The sequence below is a fragment of the Siniperca chuatsi genome, linkage group LG16, assembly GCF_020085105.1.
Source record: "Siniperca chuatsi isolate FFG_IHB_CAS linkage group LG16, ASM2008510v1, whole genome shotgun sequence".
Classification (NCBI taxonomy): Eukaryota; Metazoa; Chordata; class Actinopteri; order Centrarchiformes; family Sinipercidae; genus Siniperca; species Siniperca chuatsi.
In genome coordinates this window covers 23,381,223-23,402,100 of record NC_058057.1, presented here as the reverse complement: position 1 = coordinate 23,402,100, position 20,878 = coordinate 23,381,223, and the positions used below count along the sequence as shown (strand labels likewise).

Below are 20,878 nucleotides of genomic sequence, written 5' to 3'. Positions count from 1 at the left end.
GTGTTTTTAAAAGCTTTTCTACAGGTGATATGCAGAGTTATCCATTCCTTGATGGGGCCTTATCATTCATTAAGAGACTGAGGTGTGTAATTAAAAGAGAGAAAGGAAAGAAGAGAAGATATTGAAGAAAAGTGAGTTTAACATGAAATCCCTGCATTGGCAGAGTAGAACACGATCTGAGTGTAATTCCCTGCTGATGTAATTTTCACAGCCTCTTGTCACTAAGCAGATTCACATACACATAGACACAGCAGGATTGACACTATGAGTAAAGTGAGAAGCCCCGTGGAATTTCTCTCCTCTCATTTTTCTGAATAAAGCAAGTCTGGAGCAATAATTTGTCAGCAATCAGACATTTCAGAACATATTCTGCCTCCCAAGGCCGATGGAATATCACATTTATTTTCCCTTTCACCTCAAAAACAAATAACTGTGTAAGTACAAAGTACAACAGTGAAAAAGTGGCAGTTTTCCATATCTAAGGCACCTTGTATGCAACCATAGGTTTACTAATGACTGACACTTAAGACAGTGCTATGTGAAAAACAAAAGAACTTACCTTGGCACTCGCTAACAGGATAGATTTATCTGTACCAGCTATTAAAAGGGCATATAACTAAAGACTCCGAGCATATAAAAGCACTTATTCATTCACTCAATCTCCATCATCCATCATCTGCTCTGTACCATCTGTTTCATCAATCAGCCAACAGGCAGTAACATCCCTCTTTAAGGTCTCCTTCACTGCAGAGGTGGCATGAGAAAACACGATGCTTCAGTAAGTTCCTTACCTCTTTCCCAGACAGGTAGTAGGCGGACAGCAGACCTCCAACAAACCGGATGTTTACCTCAAACACAGACACTTCTGCGTTCTGCAACAGGGACAAAGAGAAGAAATATGAGATGATGAACACTTATATTACATGAATCCACATTTCTCCTCCTACAAACAGTGAATTAGGAAAGCACAAACTCAATACAGAAATGTCCCTGGGTCCAGTTTCACTTCAGGGATGATTGGACAGAGGATACCTGTGCTGCATGAATAGTTTCAGAAGTTTTTAACAGTTACCCTGCACAGTGGGTGTTTTGATGATTATCAAAACACAAAAGAATTTCAAATGGCTTTGTATTTTTAGCCACACACGGCGTAGATCAAGGGATGGTCCACCACTTTGGTCCTGAATGAAATAGCTCAACAACTATTTGATGGATTGCCATCATTCATGTCCCCCTCAGGATGAACTGTAATCACATTGGTGACCCCTGACTTTTCATCTGGCGCGATCATCAGGTCAAAATTTTAATTTGTCCAATACTTTGGTTTATGACCAAATATTTGCAAAAATGACATTCCCACCAGCCTCAGCTGTACTTTGTGTTTAGTGCTAATAAGCACATGTTAGCCTGCTAAAAAAAAAGCTATACTAAGATGGTGAACATGGTAATCAGTGTAGTTGCTAAACATCAGCATATTAGCATTGTCGTGGTTAGCATGTTAGCATGCTGACATTGGCATTTAGCTCAAAGCACCACTGTGCTTAAATGCAGCCTCACAGAGCCACATGGCTGTAGATACTGGAAGATAATCACTAATGTTTGTGCAAAATTTAGAGTTATTCTGTCCTTTTGGACTTATTTTTTAACTTCACATCGCCTCCAAAGTTAAATAATAAGTCCTTAGATACCAAACATTGCCTTAAATGGCAATGGTAAAGTGTGCTGCATCTAAAAATAAGATTTTTAGACAGTTTTGGGGAGAGAGAATGGGACAATAATAACAAAAATTGCGAGTTTGTAAAGCCATTTGTCTCGGCAACAGAACAATGAAGCTTCATCTCTCTCTCCCGCTCTCTTCTTTATGAACAGATTCCTGAGTCAGATGAAGTGTTTGTGCTTGACTGACAGCTCTCATAAGTCACTGCTGTCAACCAGAGATAGGACAATAGACTCCGTCCTCTGGAAAAACAAATTATATGCCAGACAAAATGTGTCCTGTCATTTTCCCCAAAGTCTGAATGACTGATTGAGTAGTTAGATTGTTTAGCTAATTCTTCTTAATTAAAATTTAATTATTTCCTCCACAACGCAAGGGAAGCTGAAATGCAAAAGGACAATATTATATCTTCCTACTGCCTGCTGTCTGATAGCAGCGCAGTTTAAATAAGCTAGAAGAGTGAAACATGGTGTAATATATTGGAATGAAGAAATATTTCTGCTTAATTTTACCACTTCTTAATAAGGTACTTTTGAGCAAACATTTACAGCAGAATCTTGTGTGACTGCCTTTAGCAGCCATCACTGCTTTAAAGTGTTGGACAATGACCCTCTGCGTCAGCAGTTGTGTTACATTATCTCATTCCTGCAAGAAGGCCTGACAAAGTTGGCAGGCGAGAAGTCAAGTCTCCTGATGTTGCAACATTAAAGCCATTACAGAGCGCACAGGAAACTGAGTAAGCATGGCCTTTTCCTAGCAGAGAACTAATTAATGGCTTTAGCAAGATGAGTCGATGAGATAATGGTCCAAGCAGACCTCTTTAGATGTAAGTCTATCTTATGATCTATTTTTGTGAATGGCTAGTTGTTAAGTTTCACTGGACAACCTGTATTGCTGGTCTTAGAGCTTAAAATGAGAAAAAGCAAAAACCTATACCTATAGTTTTCTCGTTACAGGAAATGTTGAGTTTCCTTTTCCCATCATACTCTTCATAGCTTATGATCGTAAGTTGTGTTTCAGAGCACTTAAGTTCTGACAGAGGAAGTCTCAGGAGTGATATGAACCCTGTACTCTTGCTCTTTCTCTTTAAATAGATTTAAAAGTGTTACTTAGCTGCTTGTGTGGAAATAAATGTCGGTGACCTGTGTGGCTTCTGCAGTGGGACTCTGAGTGAGGTGTTGGAGCTTTCGCAGGTTTTGTGATGCAGGCAAAACACTATTCCAGTCATTGCATATAGATGAACAGAGAGCAATGCTGAAGTCATGCCAGTTACTGTTTTTATCAGTAAGTACAGATTAACTGATACGTAATCGAACGTTGATACACAAGTAACCACAAACCTCACTACTCACATAAGAAGGTGACGTGTGCTCTGACAGTTAAGTTAACAAGAGTAGCAGTCAGCACAAGGCAAGTAACTCTAGCATTAGCAGCTAATATCCTCCTCCATCCGGACTGGCTAAAAAGTTATCCAGCATATCACTGCCTGTGTTAATCATTGTTTGTGTGATAGATAGATCGATAGATCGATAGATAGATAAGTGGGGCATGTTTGATTCATTTGAAATTTTACAATTTCATTATTAAAAAAGCAAAAACCTCAAATCCTAATGGCTGAATGAAATCGTATTAAAATCGGCTTCTATTCGGAGTTACAAATTAATCTATAACATTTTTGTATCGGATTGTGGACTGAGTATCTAGATACGCAACATCTTCGAAACGCCTGAGAGAGAGAGATGCTCCCCCCTACTAGTAACAAAATCATTGATTCTTTGATCACCACAAATTACAGGTACAATGTCCAGACACTGTGTAAGTATGTAGGAAAACTAATTGCTGCTACAGAACAAGAAACAAATAAGGGAGATTATTTCAGATTTATGAATCACGTTTCAGAAAATACTGCATACTCAATCCTGCTGACTAAATTTCCCCTGGCTCATGTGGCATTGGCTGAGTTCACAAGTGCCATATCAATTAAATTAAATTAAATTCACTCAAATCTAGTAAAAACCACCCCTGCATCATATTTTTGTACTGTAACGGTTACAAAATGTACTCCTTGGCCTGCTAGCTCTGTCTGTTTTGTGATTATCTAATCTCCTGTGATCATCTTTAACTGCTGTGCCCGTGTGAACCAATCAGAATGCGGTGTGCAGGTTTGTTGTGGCATTGAGAGGGTACAAACCATTAGTCTCACTAACCTCACAGTTCCTGAGAAAAACAGTTATAAGAGGCACAAAAATATGGCAGAACTGTTTGTTCCACTGGCTACTGCTGTCATTTTACTGTGTGTTGGTGTGTGTGTGTGTGTGTGTGTGTGTGTGTACTTTGCTTAGGGACAGTTAAATTGAGTCCTGGCTACTGTCATTCATAAATCTGAAATAATCTCCCTTATTTGTTTAACAAACCTTTGTCTTTCTTAGTCTCTTTATGTCCCTTTTTTCTGTCTCTACTGTGTCTTTGTTGTTATCTGAAAACTCAAGGTGACTGTGCCTTCACTTTAAAGGCTCCTATAAACTGTGGCACAATGGTAGCATTTTAAAGTTTTAAATCTCCTCTACAGAAGAATGTAACTTAAAAGACTTACTTGCCTGGATTATTTTACTTGAGTCGCGCAAGTTTATTGTTGTTCATAAAACATAACATCAGTCCTTGTTTTGTGATTTGTTATTTATCATGCTGTCAGATGTGATCAAATCTTTATTGTCTATGTAATCTTTCAGGCAAACTTCTAAAGTAAGTGAGGAGAAATGTCTAAATCTGTTTTTAGAAAATCTTTGAGTCAAACTTTAGTAACATTAGCAAACCTAAATAGATCTAATTAGAAATTTCAAACCCTTCCCAAGGTGGTTTCACAATAACTGCCGTCCCATTAAAAAGCACTTATCTTAAAGCATATGCAGAAAGTGTGGAGTATCAAAGGTAGCTTTACATCTCAACATTATGCTACTGCAGCAGATCCGAAAACAATGGGCCTCCTGCTGTGACAATGCTGTTTGAGTGACAGGACAACTGCTGGCAAATACTGAAAATAAGGCAGGATTATGCACAGGGAATTACTGTGGCACTGGAAATTCACGTGAGGCAAACCTCCACAAGTGAACATCCACAGTTTTGGATCCAGTACAGTAAGGAGGATTAGAGCTGATCTGAAGGCATAACTGACTACAGCACTTGATGTTTATATCATGTTAGACAGATATATTCTTTGGTCTTTGGTCTTGAGATACCTAAACTAATATCTGTAAACACAGACATATTTGCAGTCACGACTACACTAAAGGAAAGACAAACACACTGTTTTTCTGTTTTTCCTTAATGAGGAGCTCTTAACAGGGATATTATAATGAGGATGGTTCTACAATAAAGGCAGACATCAAAGGAAAGGGGCAAAGTGTGTGTGTTTTACTCACAGGCATATCTACATGTTCTAATGTCACTACACTCATCAGCAGCAGCACACCAGTCCTTCAGAATGAGCACTGAAAAACATACAGTCCTACTATACCTATGATGGATTTTATTATTTCTGTTATGAGATTCTCATCTGGTAATAAAAGCTGAAAAGGTTTTGTCAGCAACACTTAAATCTTATGTATCAACATTCCTCAATTAACCATGAAGACCCCACATGCTTATTTGTACCTTTCAATTAACTGAAGTGTAACAACCCTGTTATCTCTGTCTGTCTATGAGCGTGTGTGCACGTTTCATGTTCCTATATCCCGGTGGGGACTTTAACCTGAATGCACACTAATCCATGGGGACTTGTGTCACTGTGGGGACAAAAATTGAGGCCCCCACGGGTAGAGACTGCTTTTTGAGGGTTAAGACTTGGTTTTTGGGCACAGGTTACGATTAGGTTAAGGTAAGGGTTAGGGTTAGACACTTAGTTGGGATCGTTAATGTTAGGGTAAGGGGCTAGGGAAAGCATTATGTCAATGACTGTCCCCCACGGGGATAGTGAAACAGACGTGTGTGTGTGTACGCTCGCACTAAAGAAGTAAACAGTAATAGACTATGGATCCATTAGACATGTTTTTGGCTCTTTGCCTCTGGGCTTTATTGATAACATTGTGGAAGGGGAATCGAAATGACTTTCAAGAAAATTCTTTACTTTCATATGTTTCTGTGTAACCGACACATTTTCAGGATATTCAGGGGAGTCAGAGTGACAGAAAACTGTTTTAAGTAAAACATCTCACAAAAATGGTTTCAATAACTTTGATAACGCATTAATGCATCGTGATGGATTACCAGCAGAGCCCATTAGAAGCCCGGATGATTGTTTCTTGCAATGTAATCATCCAGGCATCAGAAAATTACATTAAGTTTTATATCACGTTATTAAGGGTACATTTACTACATAAAATATTAAACACCCAGCAATTTTGAGCTTATTATTACAATAAGATAATGCTAATATACTAATCATCATGTGTTCATAATGCCTCATGAGCACAAGTGAAAAAAAAAAATTACTGTTTGGTCTCTGGACTCCTTGAAATATTTATATTTATATATTTTTCTAGTGAAATTATGCTTTATCATATTCACATGCTGCTTTCAGTTAGTGTTTGTGTAACACACACACACACACACACACACACACACACACACACATCAATGACTTGGCTTAGATAGACGGATTGCTAAGTGCAGCAACATCAAGGCCTTTTTCCATCCAATTGCTGGTCGTAAACAACACACACACACGCACGCACACACAGTATATATATATATATATATATATATATATATATATATATAGTCTTCCTCTAACATCCTAGCGATGGAAACCATCAAAAGTCTTCTGTATTACAGTTCACTTGCATTGACCTACATGTGGTGAAATTCAATCAGATATCTCCCTGCTCATCTTCTCACATCTCTATATTAAGTTTATTTTAATGCTATTAGATAATGCACATATAGACTACAAAGTGTTCAACTGAATCACAGCCAATAAAAGTTCAAATAAAACAACTAAAATGATTTTCAGGCTTTGTCTAGAAAGTGGCATCAAGCGACCAATGTAATCACGTATTTTCCTCTATTTCATAGGCCTGAAATAAACATTTTACAGGCCTTGGGAGTCCTGGATATAAGCATACGTCCTTGGCAAGGAGCTTTTAAAAAGTTCATGAGCTTCTCAGTGTTTTAATGAGTAGAAAACTGTGCTTCTATTTTTCTGGGGGATGGCAGGCACAGATCACATCTACTTTGATGTAGCTAGATTACATACATAGCAGACAAAATATGGATACTTAAGACAGATTTTCACTTAAACAGACTCCTGTAAACATTAATTCCCCTTGTAATACTTACATCATCATTTGACAGTAAACATCCTGCCAAGCCTTTCTCTGATCCAACAGTTTTCTGACAAGTGATAAATTATTTGTTATATTTTACCTCCAGGTATTTGGATGTTAGACGCAATAGTCTATTGTTGTTCACATATCTTTAATTGCATCGTGACTGAGTCTTAGATACATAAACACCTGAACTTTAAAGGTGTTTGCTGTATCCCATTAAATTCCCATTAACCAAAACTCATGTTAATGAAAGTTCCAATTGGGTAAAGGGCCGGCCTTTCAAGGCTCCTCTCTACCATCGAGATCAATGATTCAAGCCTTGATTAACTGAATTAAGGCTTATGGCAGAGGGTTTAGGCTTTTGCAAAATCAATTTAGTTGATCATCACAAGGGCATTCACACACACACACACACACACACAGACACACACACACTTCCTTACCACATTAAAGTCGAGGTTCTTCTCTACCCAGTCAGTTGCAGCATCAAACTCTTCAAACATTTCCATGATATAGAGGGTATCCAGAGCATCAACTATAGTCGCTCCCTTTATACTGCCTGCAAGAGAAACAGACGGAAAGATAAGAAATAGATTACAGAATTTAGCTCTTGAAGGTGTTTTACATATCATCTGTCTGCTAAAAAAACAATTGAGAAATGCTGGGAAGGAAGCTGAATAAAAAACCCTAAATTTAACTTTTCCAAATGAGCAAAAACTCCAATGAAGTTCATTCAAATGTTAAAAGCTTGTTAGTCAGGGTACCATTTCTTTTAGTCTTTAAGTATGAATGACAACAGGTGTTGGTAGCAGTCTCACTGAAAAAGCACTGAATAAACAGCAGAAGTTAAGAGTTATGTTTGGAGGTTGAATAAATTATTTTGCTCAACAGATGGTGAGAGGCAGTGATTATCAGCACTGATGATACGTCGAGAGTATTGCTCATCTCTAGTGATTAGCTTCATAGCAGGAGGGAAGACACACAGAGACACACAAACCCATCATTTCAGCGCTGCCATTACCCCTTAATGAATCCAACACCACCCCAACACCTTAGTCGGTGTATGTTTCAGGTAGCTCAATAAATCATTAAGCATGCAGCACCAAGCTTTTAGTCCTAACATACTTGTTATAAACACAAGACCTCATCTGTCTGAGCTAATTGACTACTAGAGGTGAGACAGAAAAGGGGGGGAAATGGAAATGGAAGATGAGGAGATGAAGAAAAAGGAACACGACAATCTGTAAAGATTAATACATTAGTGTAGGGAGGCAGACCTACAGAGAGAGTAAATGTAGAAAGAAAAACAGTGAAGAAATAATAAGTCAGGAGAGAAAAAGATGTGGCTACAAAGTAGTCAAGATGAAAGCCAGAAAGCTGCTGGTTATTGTGTAAATCTGTGGGTTTAGTATATCCCTCTGTAAGTTGTGGGAGGATGCAAAGGCAGCTAAAAGTGTTCCATTAGACACAATGCTGAATCATCAGCTAGAGCAGCAAGGCTACTGTCGTGCATCAGAACTGTGCTCACTCTGTGTCTGGAAATTATTATTATTTCTTTCAAATCACCACTGTGACAAGACTATTCGGTAGCTGTGAAGCTGATTTTCATTACAAAGCAATAGATACAAATAATATTTCTGGATAATATATATACCATGATAATTACCTTTCGATTTTAATTATATTCATACCACAAAATCCCCTGGAAAGACTTTACAGACAAGCTGGGTATCAAAGGAACACTTCAACATTTTGTCTCCAGAGAGAAGGTGCAAAGATCAATACTACTATTCTATCTGTGTGTTAAGTACAGAGCTACAACCAGGAGGCAATTAGCCTAGCTTAGCATAAAAATTGGAAGCAGGGGGAAACAGCTAGCCTGGCTCTCTCCAAAGCTCGAGAAAGAAATATCACAACAAAAGTTTGTTGTTTTACGGGTTAGGTGCTGTAATTATTTCTTGAAGAAGACAAGTCTGAATGTATTGACTGTATCTTACATCTGTTTGTATACAGATTTAACAAATGAGATACGTTTTAATTAGAGAGCTTTAGAGGTGTTGGTAAATGGAGCCAAGTTAGCTGTTTCCCCCTGCTTCCAGTCTTTATGCTATGCTAAGCTAATCAATATGAGAGTGGTATTGATCTTGGTATCCAACTACTACTTTAAGAAGAAGAAAGTAAGAAAGATGATAATGATAAAGAAGAAAAGGGAGAATCACTCATACTGTGCATAAATTCTACAATAAAAGTATAATCATATGAATAAAATCAGAAGTGGACCAAATATCCAACTTGTAGGCTAACATACACACACATAGGCCAACCGATATGGCAATTATTGGTCATCTGATAATAATTAGAATGTTTTCTCAAGCCTCAAGCCATGTTACAAAAAGAGCGAGCATGTGACTTGGTGTCAGCAGATTCAGTTACTGTTATGGTCACTTGTCTTTCCTGTTTTTCATACTTCTCACATTTTCACTCCATTGAAACCTCCAGAGCGACAAAGAGAGGACAAGACACCCTCCTCCCATCCATTGTCTTGTCACTGTGCTTCCTCCCCCCTCATTGCACTTCCTGTATCTGTGCATGTGTGAGAGACAGGGAGAGAGAGAGAGAGAGCGAGCGAGACCGTGTGTGTGTGTGAGAGAGAGAGAGAGAGAGAGAGAGAGAGAGAGAGAGAGAGAGAGAGAGAGAGAGACCGCACGTGTGTGTGTGTGTATGTATGTGATGCGAGAGATACAGATGGTCAAAGAGTGACCAGAATACTAATAATAAATAGGAAAAAAGAAGTTAGAGAGGAAAGGAAAAGTTTGTGGACACTTTATTTAATTTGAATGAATTTATGGAAAAGTACACACACATTTTTATGAAATATGTCATTTTTTAAACAAAATGCTAATTATATATAGGTCTGGGTGATTAACATTATTCTTTTTCTCTCCATTTAACGTATCGGGACAAATGTCCCATAGTGAGTTCGATTCTACCAAAATCTGTCACAGCATGAGATCTGCATTAAAATTCTGATTTTATTCTTGTTAAAACCTGGACACTGATTTAATTCAATATGAGCAATATGAGTAACTTTTTTATTGCGTGATTTTAAATATATTAGTCATCATCATGACATATAGTATTAGTAGAGAATAGTTAATATTGTGATAATCATTTTAATATTTAAGGCCCTGCGCACCCACAAAAGTGTTTTTAATTATTGTGGCTAATCTCTGTTCAGGTTGAGGTTGGGCGGAGCTTTACTGGGAACTACATGATTTCACCACCCTCTATGTACTAATCAAATGGTAAAGGTGTAAGTTGTCTCACCCTAACACGTTCAACAAAACTAACAGGAAAGTGAGACAGATGTCAAGCACACCATCCTGAGAAGAGGTCGAATTATCCAAAATAAGTAAAAACACCTGTGTGGGTGGACTATGGGTGTGTGGGGGCTGTAATGTAATGCCTGGATAAGGAAATCTATCAGTGACAAAATGGCAAGATGTGGTTTTAGTCTAAAGATGGAGAGCAACTATTGCTCTCGCTGAACTTGAAAGTAAAACATGTACATTTTGTTGTCTAAAAGCTAAAACAACTAGTTGAATAATTGATTAGTAGACGGAAAGAAAATTAATTAGCAACTATTTTGATAATAGATCATTTGTTTCAGTCATTTGTTATTAGCAAAATGCCGAACATTAGCTGGTTGCAGCTTGTCAAATGGGAGGATTTGCTGGTTGAGACAGCTTGTCCAGGGCCCTGATGGCAGAGGTCATCGAGAAATCTGCTAAAATCAGCTTGTTACCAGATCCAGGATTTGTGTCAGTGTCCAGATGGGAGGACTATAAAAACCGAGACGGGATTCAGCTGAGGTCCTTGGGGTTGTGAGAGCAAAGTCCAATGATCTTGGAGTTGATGCATGCGCTGCTGAGGATTTTGTTTCTGTTTGCAACTGTGAGCATGGTGAAGTAGCAGATGGCTCAGCAGAGGGCAGCTTCTATGATGCTTCTGTAAAACATGAGTGGTAGCGGAGGAGGAGAGAGTCTAGGAAGCATCAATAAGGAGCGAGTGGTAGGGGAGGACAGGCCTTTTATTTGCTGTAGGTGGTAGGCTTGTCAGAGTAGGAGAATCCTTACATTTGTAAAAGTTGTTGTTGAGGAAAAACTCCCAGTTGCTTTGTTTCCTATTGTTGCAACCAGTGTGAGTGCATCATTGGAACAAATGCAATTTAATCCCTCCTCTTAGCAGCTACTTACTTATTTTTGTGGATGTCTTTGTTTGTCTTTATCGTGTCATTAATCATAGTAATGCATGTCAGAGGTGAAGCGCATGAATGCATTAGATTCTACAGAGAGCGGTTAAATGACAAAAGGGACTGTTTGAAGAAAACACGGCTTGTATGCTTGTATGACGCTTGCCCTCTTTGACATAAACTAAAAAGCAGAACATGGGCGAGGGAGAAATGGATGGAAAAATGAAAAATGGAAGAGCTGGTGTCCTTAGAAGACAAGAATCATTTCCTTTCTGTTCCCAGACAGAGAATAAAGGACAGATGGGAGAGGGATGGCAGAAAAAATGGAAGACTCAAGGTCCAAAAGCCATTAACGAACAGTATCAGTCCCTCCATTCCCATGTGCCTCGAAACACAATCCATCCAGTTGTTCCTCTTCCTACATTCACTCTAATGAGGTATCCATCAATCTTTTCTCCTTCTTCAGTGTTCTCTTTTCAGTACTTTTATCCTTCCTCTCTCCTTCTATTTCCTTTATTTATCTTGTTTTTCCCTTGCTTTGATTGTTCATGCCATCTTGCATCCTTCCGTCCTTATGCACTGCTTTTTTAATTTTCTTTCTCCTCTAACAGAAAATGAGTGAAGAGGGGAGTGATGGATGAATTAAAAAAAGAAAAGCACCACACCAAGCAGGCTTCATTCATCACCTAAATAGGCAGATGTCCTTACACACACAAAAACACACATTCCTGCCTGTCTTATCCTATAGAGTATAATGTATAAACTGTTATTCAACTGTAGTTCAATGCTAAAAACATTAGTATTAGCTGGTACACAACTCTATTAGTGTGGTATCAATAATGACACTTACTTACTGCATTCCTTCCCACACTGCAGTGTGTGTGTGTGTGTGTGTCAGACAGGAGAGCATTGATTGGTTGTTCAGAACAAAATAACCTTCACTTCACGCAATCAGGCGGCAAAGACAGCTGTAATCTGTGATGCTGTGATGTGGGAGTGTGCATGAGCGATTGAGAGCGATTGACAAATGTGATGTTGCTTCTTTCTCTTTCACACACAAACACACACCACTGATTGTGTTGACAGAGGTCAAAATGTCAACATGACCTCTACTTATTCAGTCTTCGCTGAAGAGTATATATTTTGAATCTATAAAAAGTTGGTGGAATAACAATGTGACTGTGTGTGTGTGTGTGTGTGTGTGTGTGTGTGTGTGTGTGTGTGTGTGTGTGTGTGTGTGTGTGTGTGTGTGTGTTCCTGGTGTCCCTGTGAAGAAAACAGGATTAAGCAATAAGTCTACATTGATCCGTTTGGAATCTGTTCCCTTTGTTTGAAGGAAAAGTTTGTTATGTGTTTAAATGTGTTTTTAGTACATTTAAATGTATTTGCAGTATGTTCTACTGTTGTTTTGCACACACTGCATACATGCTACAGTTCTTATCTTCAAAATAGTTGAATATATTTCTGATTTGTATGTATTTTCTCTGTTCTTGGTTATGAATATATCAGTGGGACGATAACATGAAAAGGATGATAAAAACAAATTACTACTTTTTTTCCTTTCTTTATAAAAGGTGAAGAGATTAGATGTGGTTAAAAGCTCCAGCAAAAGCTAGTAAGTGGACTTTGAGTTATGATTCTTCTGCCCCCACTGTGTGTGTAGCTGCACAGCTACGCAACAACCTAGACAATAGACAATAAATTCAGTGATAGTGTATTGGTCTCCCCTACTATGTAAAACCCCTAAAAGTATCACCAGTGAAAGGTCAACATTAAGTTCTCATAGAAAGTCCAACACAGTAAGTCCACAGGAGTAAAAAGAAAGAGAGTAAACTACACAACAGTTTAACAGTAGCTTTATTCAACAGTTACTTAGCAACACATTAGCAGACAGCTAGTATAGTGGCTAGCTTGGTTAGCAGTAAGCTGCTCATAGAAAAACAAAATTCTACTAAATCACAATTCAACAATCAGAGCTGCAATAAAAGGAGTGCCAACAGATAATGCCACAACAAGGGCATTTGAGGAGTAGATAAAAGATTCCTGCCAATATTTGCCTACACAGAACTGACAAAATGGTGAATGTAACAGTGATGTAATGTCAGTTAAACTGCTACTGCTTATGAAAAGCTTTTCATATTATGTTCGATCACCATGTCAACTAAATTGTTATTATATTTGAAGTGAGTACGGTAATATAACGTCTAGATATGTGCGATGGGTTTCTTAGCTATGGGAACAAGAGGCAAGAAACAGTAAATGTCACGTGGGTTACATCATGCACACAACGTGAACACAATGCGTGACCTCAACACTCGGCTGAGCCCTCCAGCTCCGGGTCACGCTCCTTGGTGAGGCTTTCACATCTCCCTTTCACTGTAATTCAGAGCTCCCAGCTCTGCACAATTCAACTTAAGTACAGAGCTGTGGATTATGTCACAGCAGCCGTGTGAAACAAAAGCTCCGCTCCCAATTTTAAAGTCAGCCCTACAACTATAGGTCACGTGAATTGTGACTCAATCTGTGGTCCCTTTACCCTGAAGCTTTCCACTCCTCTTTGTCAGGCAGCATCACCCTTCAAATTGCATCTGAAAACATTCAGCGTTTATTGTGTGTGACTGACTGATTAATTAATCCACCGTGGGTCATTTTATCCCCACTCAGTTTTGTTCTCTTTTGTCCATATCTTTTCTACTTCATATGAGACTAGGGATGAGTTCTTAGAGCCGGTTCCATTTTGGATCTGGTTCCAGATTTGTTAAACTCCGCTGCCAACAAATCCCTTATCAAATCTTTCATCCACAATCACTGATGAATAGTCTCTTTTGCCTCTTTCTAACACTACAGGCATCTGCAAAGAACGTATACAAGCACATGTAACGACACAGTTGTTAACAAGACTGACTGACTGAACATGGCGGACCGTCTTAACTTAAACAACTGCAAAATGCAATATTGGCAGGTGAGTACTCTATACAAAGAAGGGAACGACAAGTCCCCAACTTAAATATTTATCTACCGCCCATCATCTTAAAGTAAGAACTTGAATCATTTTTGATAACTCGAGAAGGACGAGTGCTCCGCCTTAGCCTACTGCCGGTGTTACACCGTATTCAGTGACCAGTCAGATTCTGTGACCCGTAGGACTACAACAACAATTTTGCCGTCAGTTAATGTTAAGTGCAATGTGCATCTAAAAAAATCTGCCATACATTTAGTTGATATTTGGTGAATGATTAAGTAGAATTCATATTATTGTAACTGTAGCGCAGCCTCCCAGTGAGGCGCAAAAGCAGTTTTCTCTCACAGCAAAAATAAAAATGAGGCAGGAAAGAGTTACTGAGTGAAACAGAGCAGTGGGAAAATATGTGGTAAAGGTGACCTTTTATTGTTAAACATTTCATATGTTCACACACACACACACACACACACACACACACACACATTACGCCTTGATCAGACTACATAATATCAACCAGATAATAACCCGACAGACGTGAGGCAGGATCGGGAACGAAAGGGACGGGCGTGACAATTGCTCATTTTAGACTAACCAACGCAAGAGGAATGATTTTGTTAGTTCTGTCAGGTTGAACAGTGAAGTCGGTCTCTGGCACCTCCTTTCTGATCACCGACTGTCAGGGGTCCAACGTGAAGTCTGCCTTGTCTCTTGGGCATGAATTCTCTATGAACGCCTAATCTGACACGGTCACCATCTCGAAAGACAAATATACTGGATTCATAACACATTAAATCTAATAAAATCAACAAATATTTTATGCAATTCTAATTCAGTGGTAATAATATTGATCACTTGGACACATGGGCTAAAAAAAACAAGTCATAGGAGTCATCTTACTTAAGATTGACTTATTTATTTATCTTTGAGAGCAGTTCTTCATGCTTGCCAAGCTGCAGTCTCCATGACTGTTTGGGTGTGTTTAGAGGTTTGTTTTGACTTGCCTACAAAATAGCTGATGAAAGCAATTAGGTCCCAAACTTTCAAACAAGCAAATGAACACACCATGATAATTATGTCTAAAACACAATATATATATCTAACAGCACAAACATAATTTCTATTTTACAATCAAAACTAAAGCGACCTGTTGACCTAGTTTGGTGAAATTCACTAAACTTCATGATATATCCTGCCATGGATGAAAACAGGCAGCCAGAAAACAGACAGGGCTGTAAACATAACCTCTTTCCAGCTTTAATGGTAGAGATAAATGAATATTGGCACTACACACTGACTCAGCAGCTTTAGCTCAAAAATAGCAGCCTCAGCCTTCAAAAGACTGACAGCAGTCAAAGTGTCATTGATATTAAAAAAACTGAAGGCTGCTCTCATCTTATGAAAATTCAGTCTTAAAAAAAAAAAATGCCTTCCTGAAGTTTCACCTCAGCTCACTGCCTTTCTCAGCCCAGAAATGTTCTCAAGATAGAAAAGGGTCCCAATAAGTCCCCATATCGTAATGTTAACACAATGCAAACTCCAGGTTTAATCCTTAATCCTACATTTTGATCCAGATCTCAACACCATCAGCCCTGCTGGTGATCCCATTTAGCTCCAACTACTGCCTCGACGTTGAGTATATACTATATTTTCTGAGAGGTCAGAGGGGAGGTGAGGAAAAGTGATGGCTAAGCCTTTGGCTAAATCGTGTTATCGTAGGCAGAAAGCATGCACACGCGCGAACACACACATACACATTCCCAAACTGTATTAACCTCTTGGCTTCTGCTGCCAGATACTCAAGCATCAACACTTTTTGTCAAGGTTAGAGTGAAAGGCATTACCACGCTTCACTTGCGTGTGTGTGTGTGTGTGTGTGTGTGTGTGAAAATCTGACAGTGATACAGAAAAGAAGGTTTTAAAGCAAAGCTGTGATAATACACCAAATGCAAGATAGAAAGAGGCTGACTGCACATGTGAAAATATGTTGGGAGAGTTTAGCTGTTAATTTTGTTTGGCTGCTTCATTTATTTAGGCGTGGGAACTTACAGGGACCAGGCATACTTCGAGGAGTGTGCATGAGTGTGTTTTGTGTCCATGAGAGCGTGTTTAGGTGTGTGTTCATCAGGAAGATGGGCGGTGCTGCTGCAGTGTATTGCTCTAGGCTTTTTAGGGGGGGGGTGTTCAAAGCCCGGGCAGGCAAGCTTGTTATTCAGTGTGTGTGAGTGTGTGTGATTAATTAATGTGGATGCAGACTCAAGGTTCTATAACAAAGGCTGAGGAGATGAGTGCGTACAACACAGAGCTGCAAGGTGTGTGTGTGTGTGTGTGTGTGTGTGTGTGTGTGTGTGTGTGTGTGTGTATGTGTGGGTTGTGTTCATGTGATGGATACCCCCATTTCAGCTGCTGCAGTTCTCCCTTGTCTGTGTCCCACCCACCTCTGTGCAGAGCATGATTTACATTATTTCAGACACAACCAAATACAACCCCACCTCCCTCCTCACACACACAAACACACACACACACATAACAAAATGAAAACCTGAGGGAAGGCCAGAGCAGAATTACTCCATCCATTTAAATTACAGAGATTGAATATCTGATTCAGACACACACAATGCTGTGTGGGAGCTCAGGCTGCAGCCCAGGACTCAATGTCAAATTATATAACCAAGTAAATGACTTGTCTGGAAGTAGAAAGACACCAAAAACATTAGCCTTCTTGACTGATGGGCGATAATATTTTTAGCTCTGCTAGCGACAGCGTGGGGTTCTAAGGCTGGCAGGATACAGGACAATGAAATCAAATTTGGTTTAACACAATGATGGGGTTGTGACCAAGAAGCAGCACTGCATCTGGCTTTGATGGCCGCAGTACACACACGGCACACAATATGTTCAAACACCTCATTCACCATCCTGCAAGACACTGACACCTGTGCCTGGTCAAAAATGTTATGTGACTGGTTGTCTGCTGTGTATTTTCAGTTTACCTCACTAGAGTTCAACTAGTTTCACTGTGCTCTTATGATCTTGCAGATTGTGTTGTTTTCCCACCATGAGTCACAATGTCCTCCTGCTTAAGTGGATACCATTAAAAAGACTTGATTCAGAAAGGCCCTTAAGAACTGTACAAAATTACAATTCTATTAACTTTGATTTTCAGTGAAATTCAGTTTTTTAATCTTTGCCCTCAGAAATACTGCTATATGAAAGGTTTTTCAAAATAAAGACCTAATTCTAAAACCTGAAAAAAGTTACAGATAAATGAAGTAACAGTGTTGCTAAGATAAACTTTTAAACAAGTTTGATTAGTTTTATTCCTTGTATAGTTGAACTTGTATTCCTGCAACTTGTTAAAAATACTAAAATGCTACTAATGCTTGGCTCTATGCCTCTCTTCATTGACTTCCAGTGCAGTTTAGAATTGATTTAAACATTTTGTAAGAAAGGTATTAAATGGACTGGACCCCTTCTTAAATCTTGGACCTTATTAAGGTCTTCGTACCGAAAGCCATTAGCTGTTTCACATTCTAGGTCTAAGTGCAATAGGGATCTTCCATTGCTGTAACTGTCCCGAGATAGTGAAACAGCCTGTCTTGCTGTTTTCATTATAGCGCACAGATAAAGAGAATGCAGCTACTGCAGCTCAGTTTCTTCATCCTCTCCAGTAGACATTTCTTGAAGCCTGTCCTCTGCCAGCCCTTAAAACTTCAACCACAGAAACACACTCGTGTCCTTGTTCATCCACAAAAGAGGTGAAAATGAGAAGTATTGCAGGATGTACAGAAGCAGCCAAAAAGGTATTAAGAAGAAGTTAAAGTATATCATATCTACTGTAAATAAAGCCCAAGTCCAAATAAGCCAGAGGAAAAGACAGCTGGAAGACATTTAATGATATGATAATTGATGGAATAATAGACCATGGATAAAATACATCTGTGCTGGATTTTAACCAATAACCCAAATCAGTTTCTGTTATATGTACCCCAAGTGACCAAAATGTACCTGTATACACAGCAGTAGAAACAGTCATATAGGCTGAAGTACTACAGGTCTTTGTCGTCGTGGTTCTGTGATCACTGTGCTACTTAAACTGACTTCAACTGTTGTTTATAATGGGGAGGCAACGTAAACCTGACATTTGAAGGTCACGTGTAAATGTAAAGGAAAGGGCTTTAGTTCTGCTTTTATTCAGTCTGGTTATTCCTACTGCCACTAAAGTAAAGTGATACGAGGAGCTGCAGCATCACTCCAGGGGACAAGGAGCAGAAAAGCCATTGAGAGGGCTGGCATGGAGGAAAGGCCACAGGAGACAGGAGGGAAAAACAACATAAAGAAAAGAGACCATCACAAAACCCTGGCAGCATCTGTGGCAGAGCCTGCCATTCATCCAACGGCCTTTTAAAGCACTGCGGGCAGGGCCACGCAGATAACCTCCACTGCAAAGCCTGTGTGTCTCAGGAGATACACAGGCCTTTTACTTCTTCACACTGCCTGTAGCTACGGATCCATCCAACTGTCCAGCAAATAACCAAAGTCTTAACAGGCTGTCAAAGTATAATGTGAATTAGCTAACCCCACATAGCACAGGGGAGAATGCTGGCAAAAAAAATATGAGCCCATTCTGAGATATGCAATCCCAGTACAACAGTACAGAGCGCATTTTTCTTTATAGTCTCATCTGATGGATCCACCTCGACAAATCATATATTATGGACTGCATTTAAAGTAATTAGATGAGAAAAGTTCAACTTGGAGTTCAGGGCAGCACATCACACAAATGGTATTCATGTTGCTCACAAACACTTCTCAGCTGTTGCACAATGAGACTGATGAGTTCATCAAGATGATTGAAGTATGCATGTGCTGGCTGAATATATATAAAAATGCACCATATTGATTATATCTTTTTTTTTTTTTTAACCAAAACATGATTATTTCCATGGTAATTCCAGCCAATACAAATACAGAGAGCAATATATAAAATGTTTCCAATGTGTCTAGTGTCTACTAATTTAGTTTAAACATATAACATTTTCAAGTATCACTCAAATTCATTTTTTAAAGAATTAGTAGCAAAATATGCACATGCATATGAGTGGGGCATTTTACATTTGAAAAATGTCTGGTGGATAAACTGTGTTTCTACATGACCTCAAACATATCTTTCTTTTTACTTTTTTGTACTGACATTTCTTGTTATTTACTGGAGGACAAACACACCAAAATTGAATTTACTGGTCTAGCTCAAAAATTATTCATTATTATTTATATGCCAGTATCTGTCATCTGCTGTCCTGTATCACATGTGTAAGTTATGTGCTGAACTAGCAATGCTAACAGAATATAGTCCATTTTCTGGAATTCAGTTGTATTTTCAGCATAGTCAGATCTTAAGGTGTCCTCTGAGTTTTTCTGTGAAACAGCCCACAGCTTAGACCAACAAGACAGATGGCATCTTTGTTCACAGACACACACACAAGCACAAAATACACAAAAACCCAAACACAACAATGTTCTGTCATAGCCTAGTCCAGGTCACTCTGGGCTAGATGGCAAACAACCTAAAAATTCTGCCTTTTTCTCTTTGCCTGCAAGAGGAGACATCAGTAGTGACCTTTAATGTGCTGTGGCCCAGTCAAGTGTGTTTATTTTAGACAGAAGAAATACACACAAAATACACACACACACACACAGGGAGTTTTTTTGGTTGGTTGAACACGAGTGCCTTCCTGTGCTGGCCCTCGGCTAGAATGAGAGGCAAGCCCAGGCGAGAAAAACCTACGTTTCAACCTTTAGCTTGTTCGGCTGTTGTGAAGCACAACCAGCAGCCTGTCAACAGTGCCAATTAAAAGAGAGGACACCACACAGACGGGAAACACCGCAGACAGCTACACTGGAGCAACTACCGTACACTCCAAAATTTAGACACCAGAAAGGGCTGTATGATGAGTTTTAGAGTAGACATGGCCTAACAAGCAGCAATCCACAGACCACATTATGCTCCCATATCACTGAAAATGATTTTTACTAAATATCACAACAACATAGAGTATATGCCTCTGTTCAGACTCAGGGCCGTGGCAACTATTGAGGACGTTGACATCATGTCCATGGTTATATTTCTGAGAATTTAGGGGGTTTAATGACAAATGAGTTTATATTCTACAATCACACAAATATTGCATACCTTGGGTTTTTTTTATGACTGTTCTGATATTTTAGACTAAATATGATGGCTACACAATATGGTAAAAAAAAAATCATACTGCGATTATTTTGACAGATATTACGATTGCGATATAATTCACGATTAGTGGGAATGATCATTTTTGCATCACAATTTTCACTCGCACTGAAAAAACTACTAAAATCTTGACGATGTGACATTTGTAGGCCAGGGCATCTCTGCAGTGCTACAGCACTTCATTTTAATGCTGTTTTGTCACACATTTTACCTTTATCAAAAATAAAAATTGCAGCTTCTGTAATTTGGATATTGCACTTGGCCATATTGCGACTTCGATAATATTTCGATTAATTGTGCAGCCCTACTAAATATTTTAAATTGGATTGTTTTAGGCAAAAAAACTCAGTAAATTAAAATAAAAAGGATTAGTACA

At 38.9% G+C, this 20,878-nt stretch overlaps 1 protein-coding gene across 2 annotated transcripts in view; it reads right to left on the bottom strand.

Annotated features, from left to right (window-relative positions):
• Window positions 1-20,878, bottom strand: part of man1a1 (mannosidase, alpha, class 1A, member 1) — a 153,411-nt gene that overhangs the window by 88,524 nt on the left and 44,009 nt on the right. For both annotated transcript variants that reach the window (XM_044168927.1, XM_044168928.1), the window contains exons 3-4: window positions 7,485-7,600; window positions 792-872 (exon numbers count right to left, since the gene is read on the bottom strand). In XM_044168927.1, coding sequence (XP_044024862.1) covers window positions 792-872; window positions 7,485-7,600 — 197 coding nt within the window. The remainder of the gene's footprint in view (window positions 1-791; window positions 873-7,484; window positions 7,601-20,878) is intronic.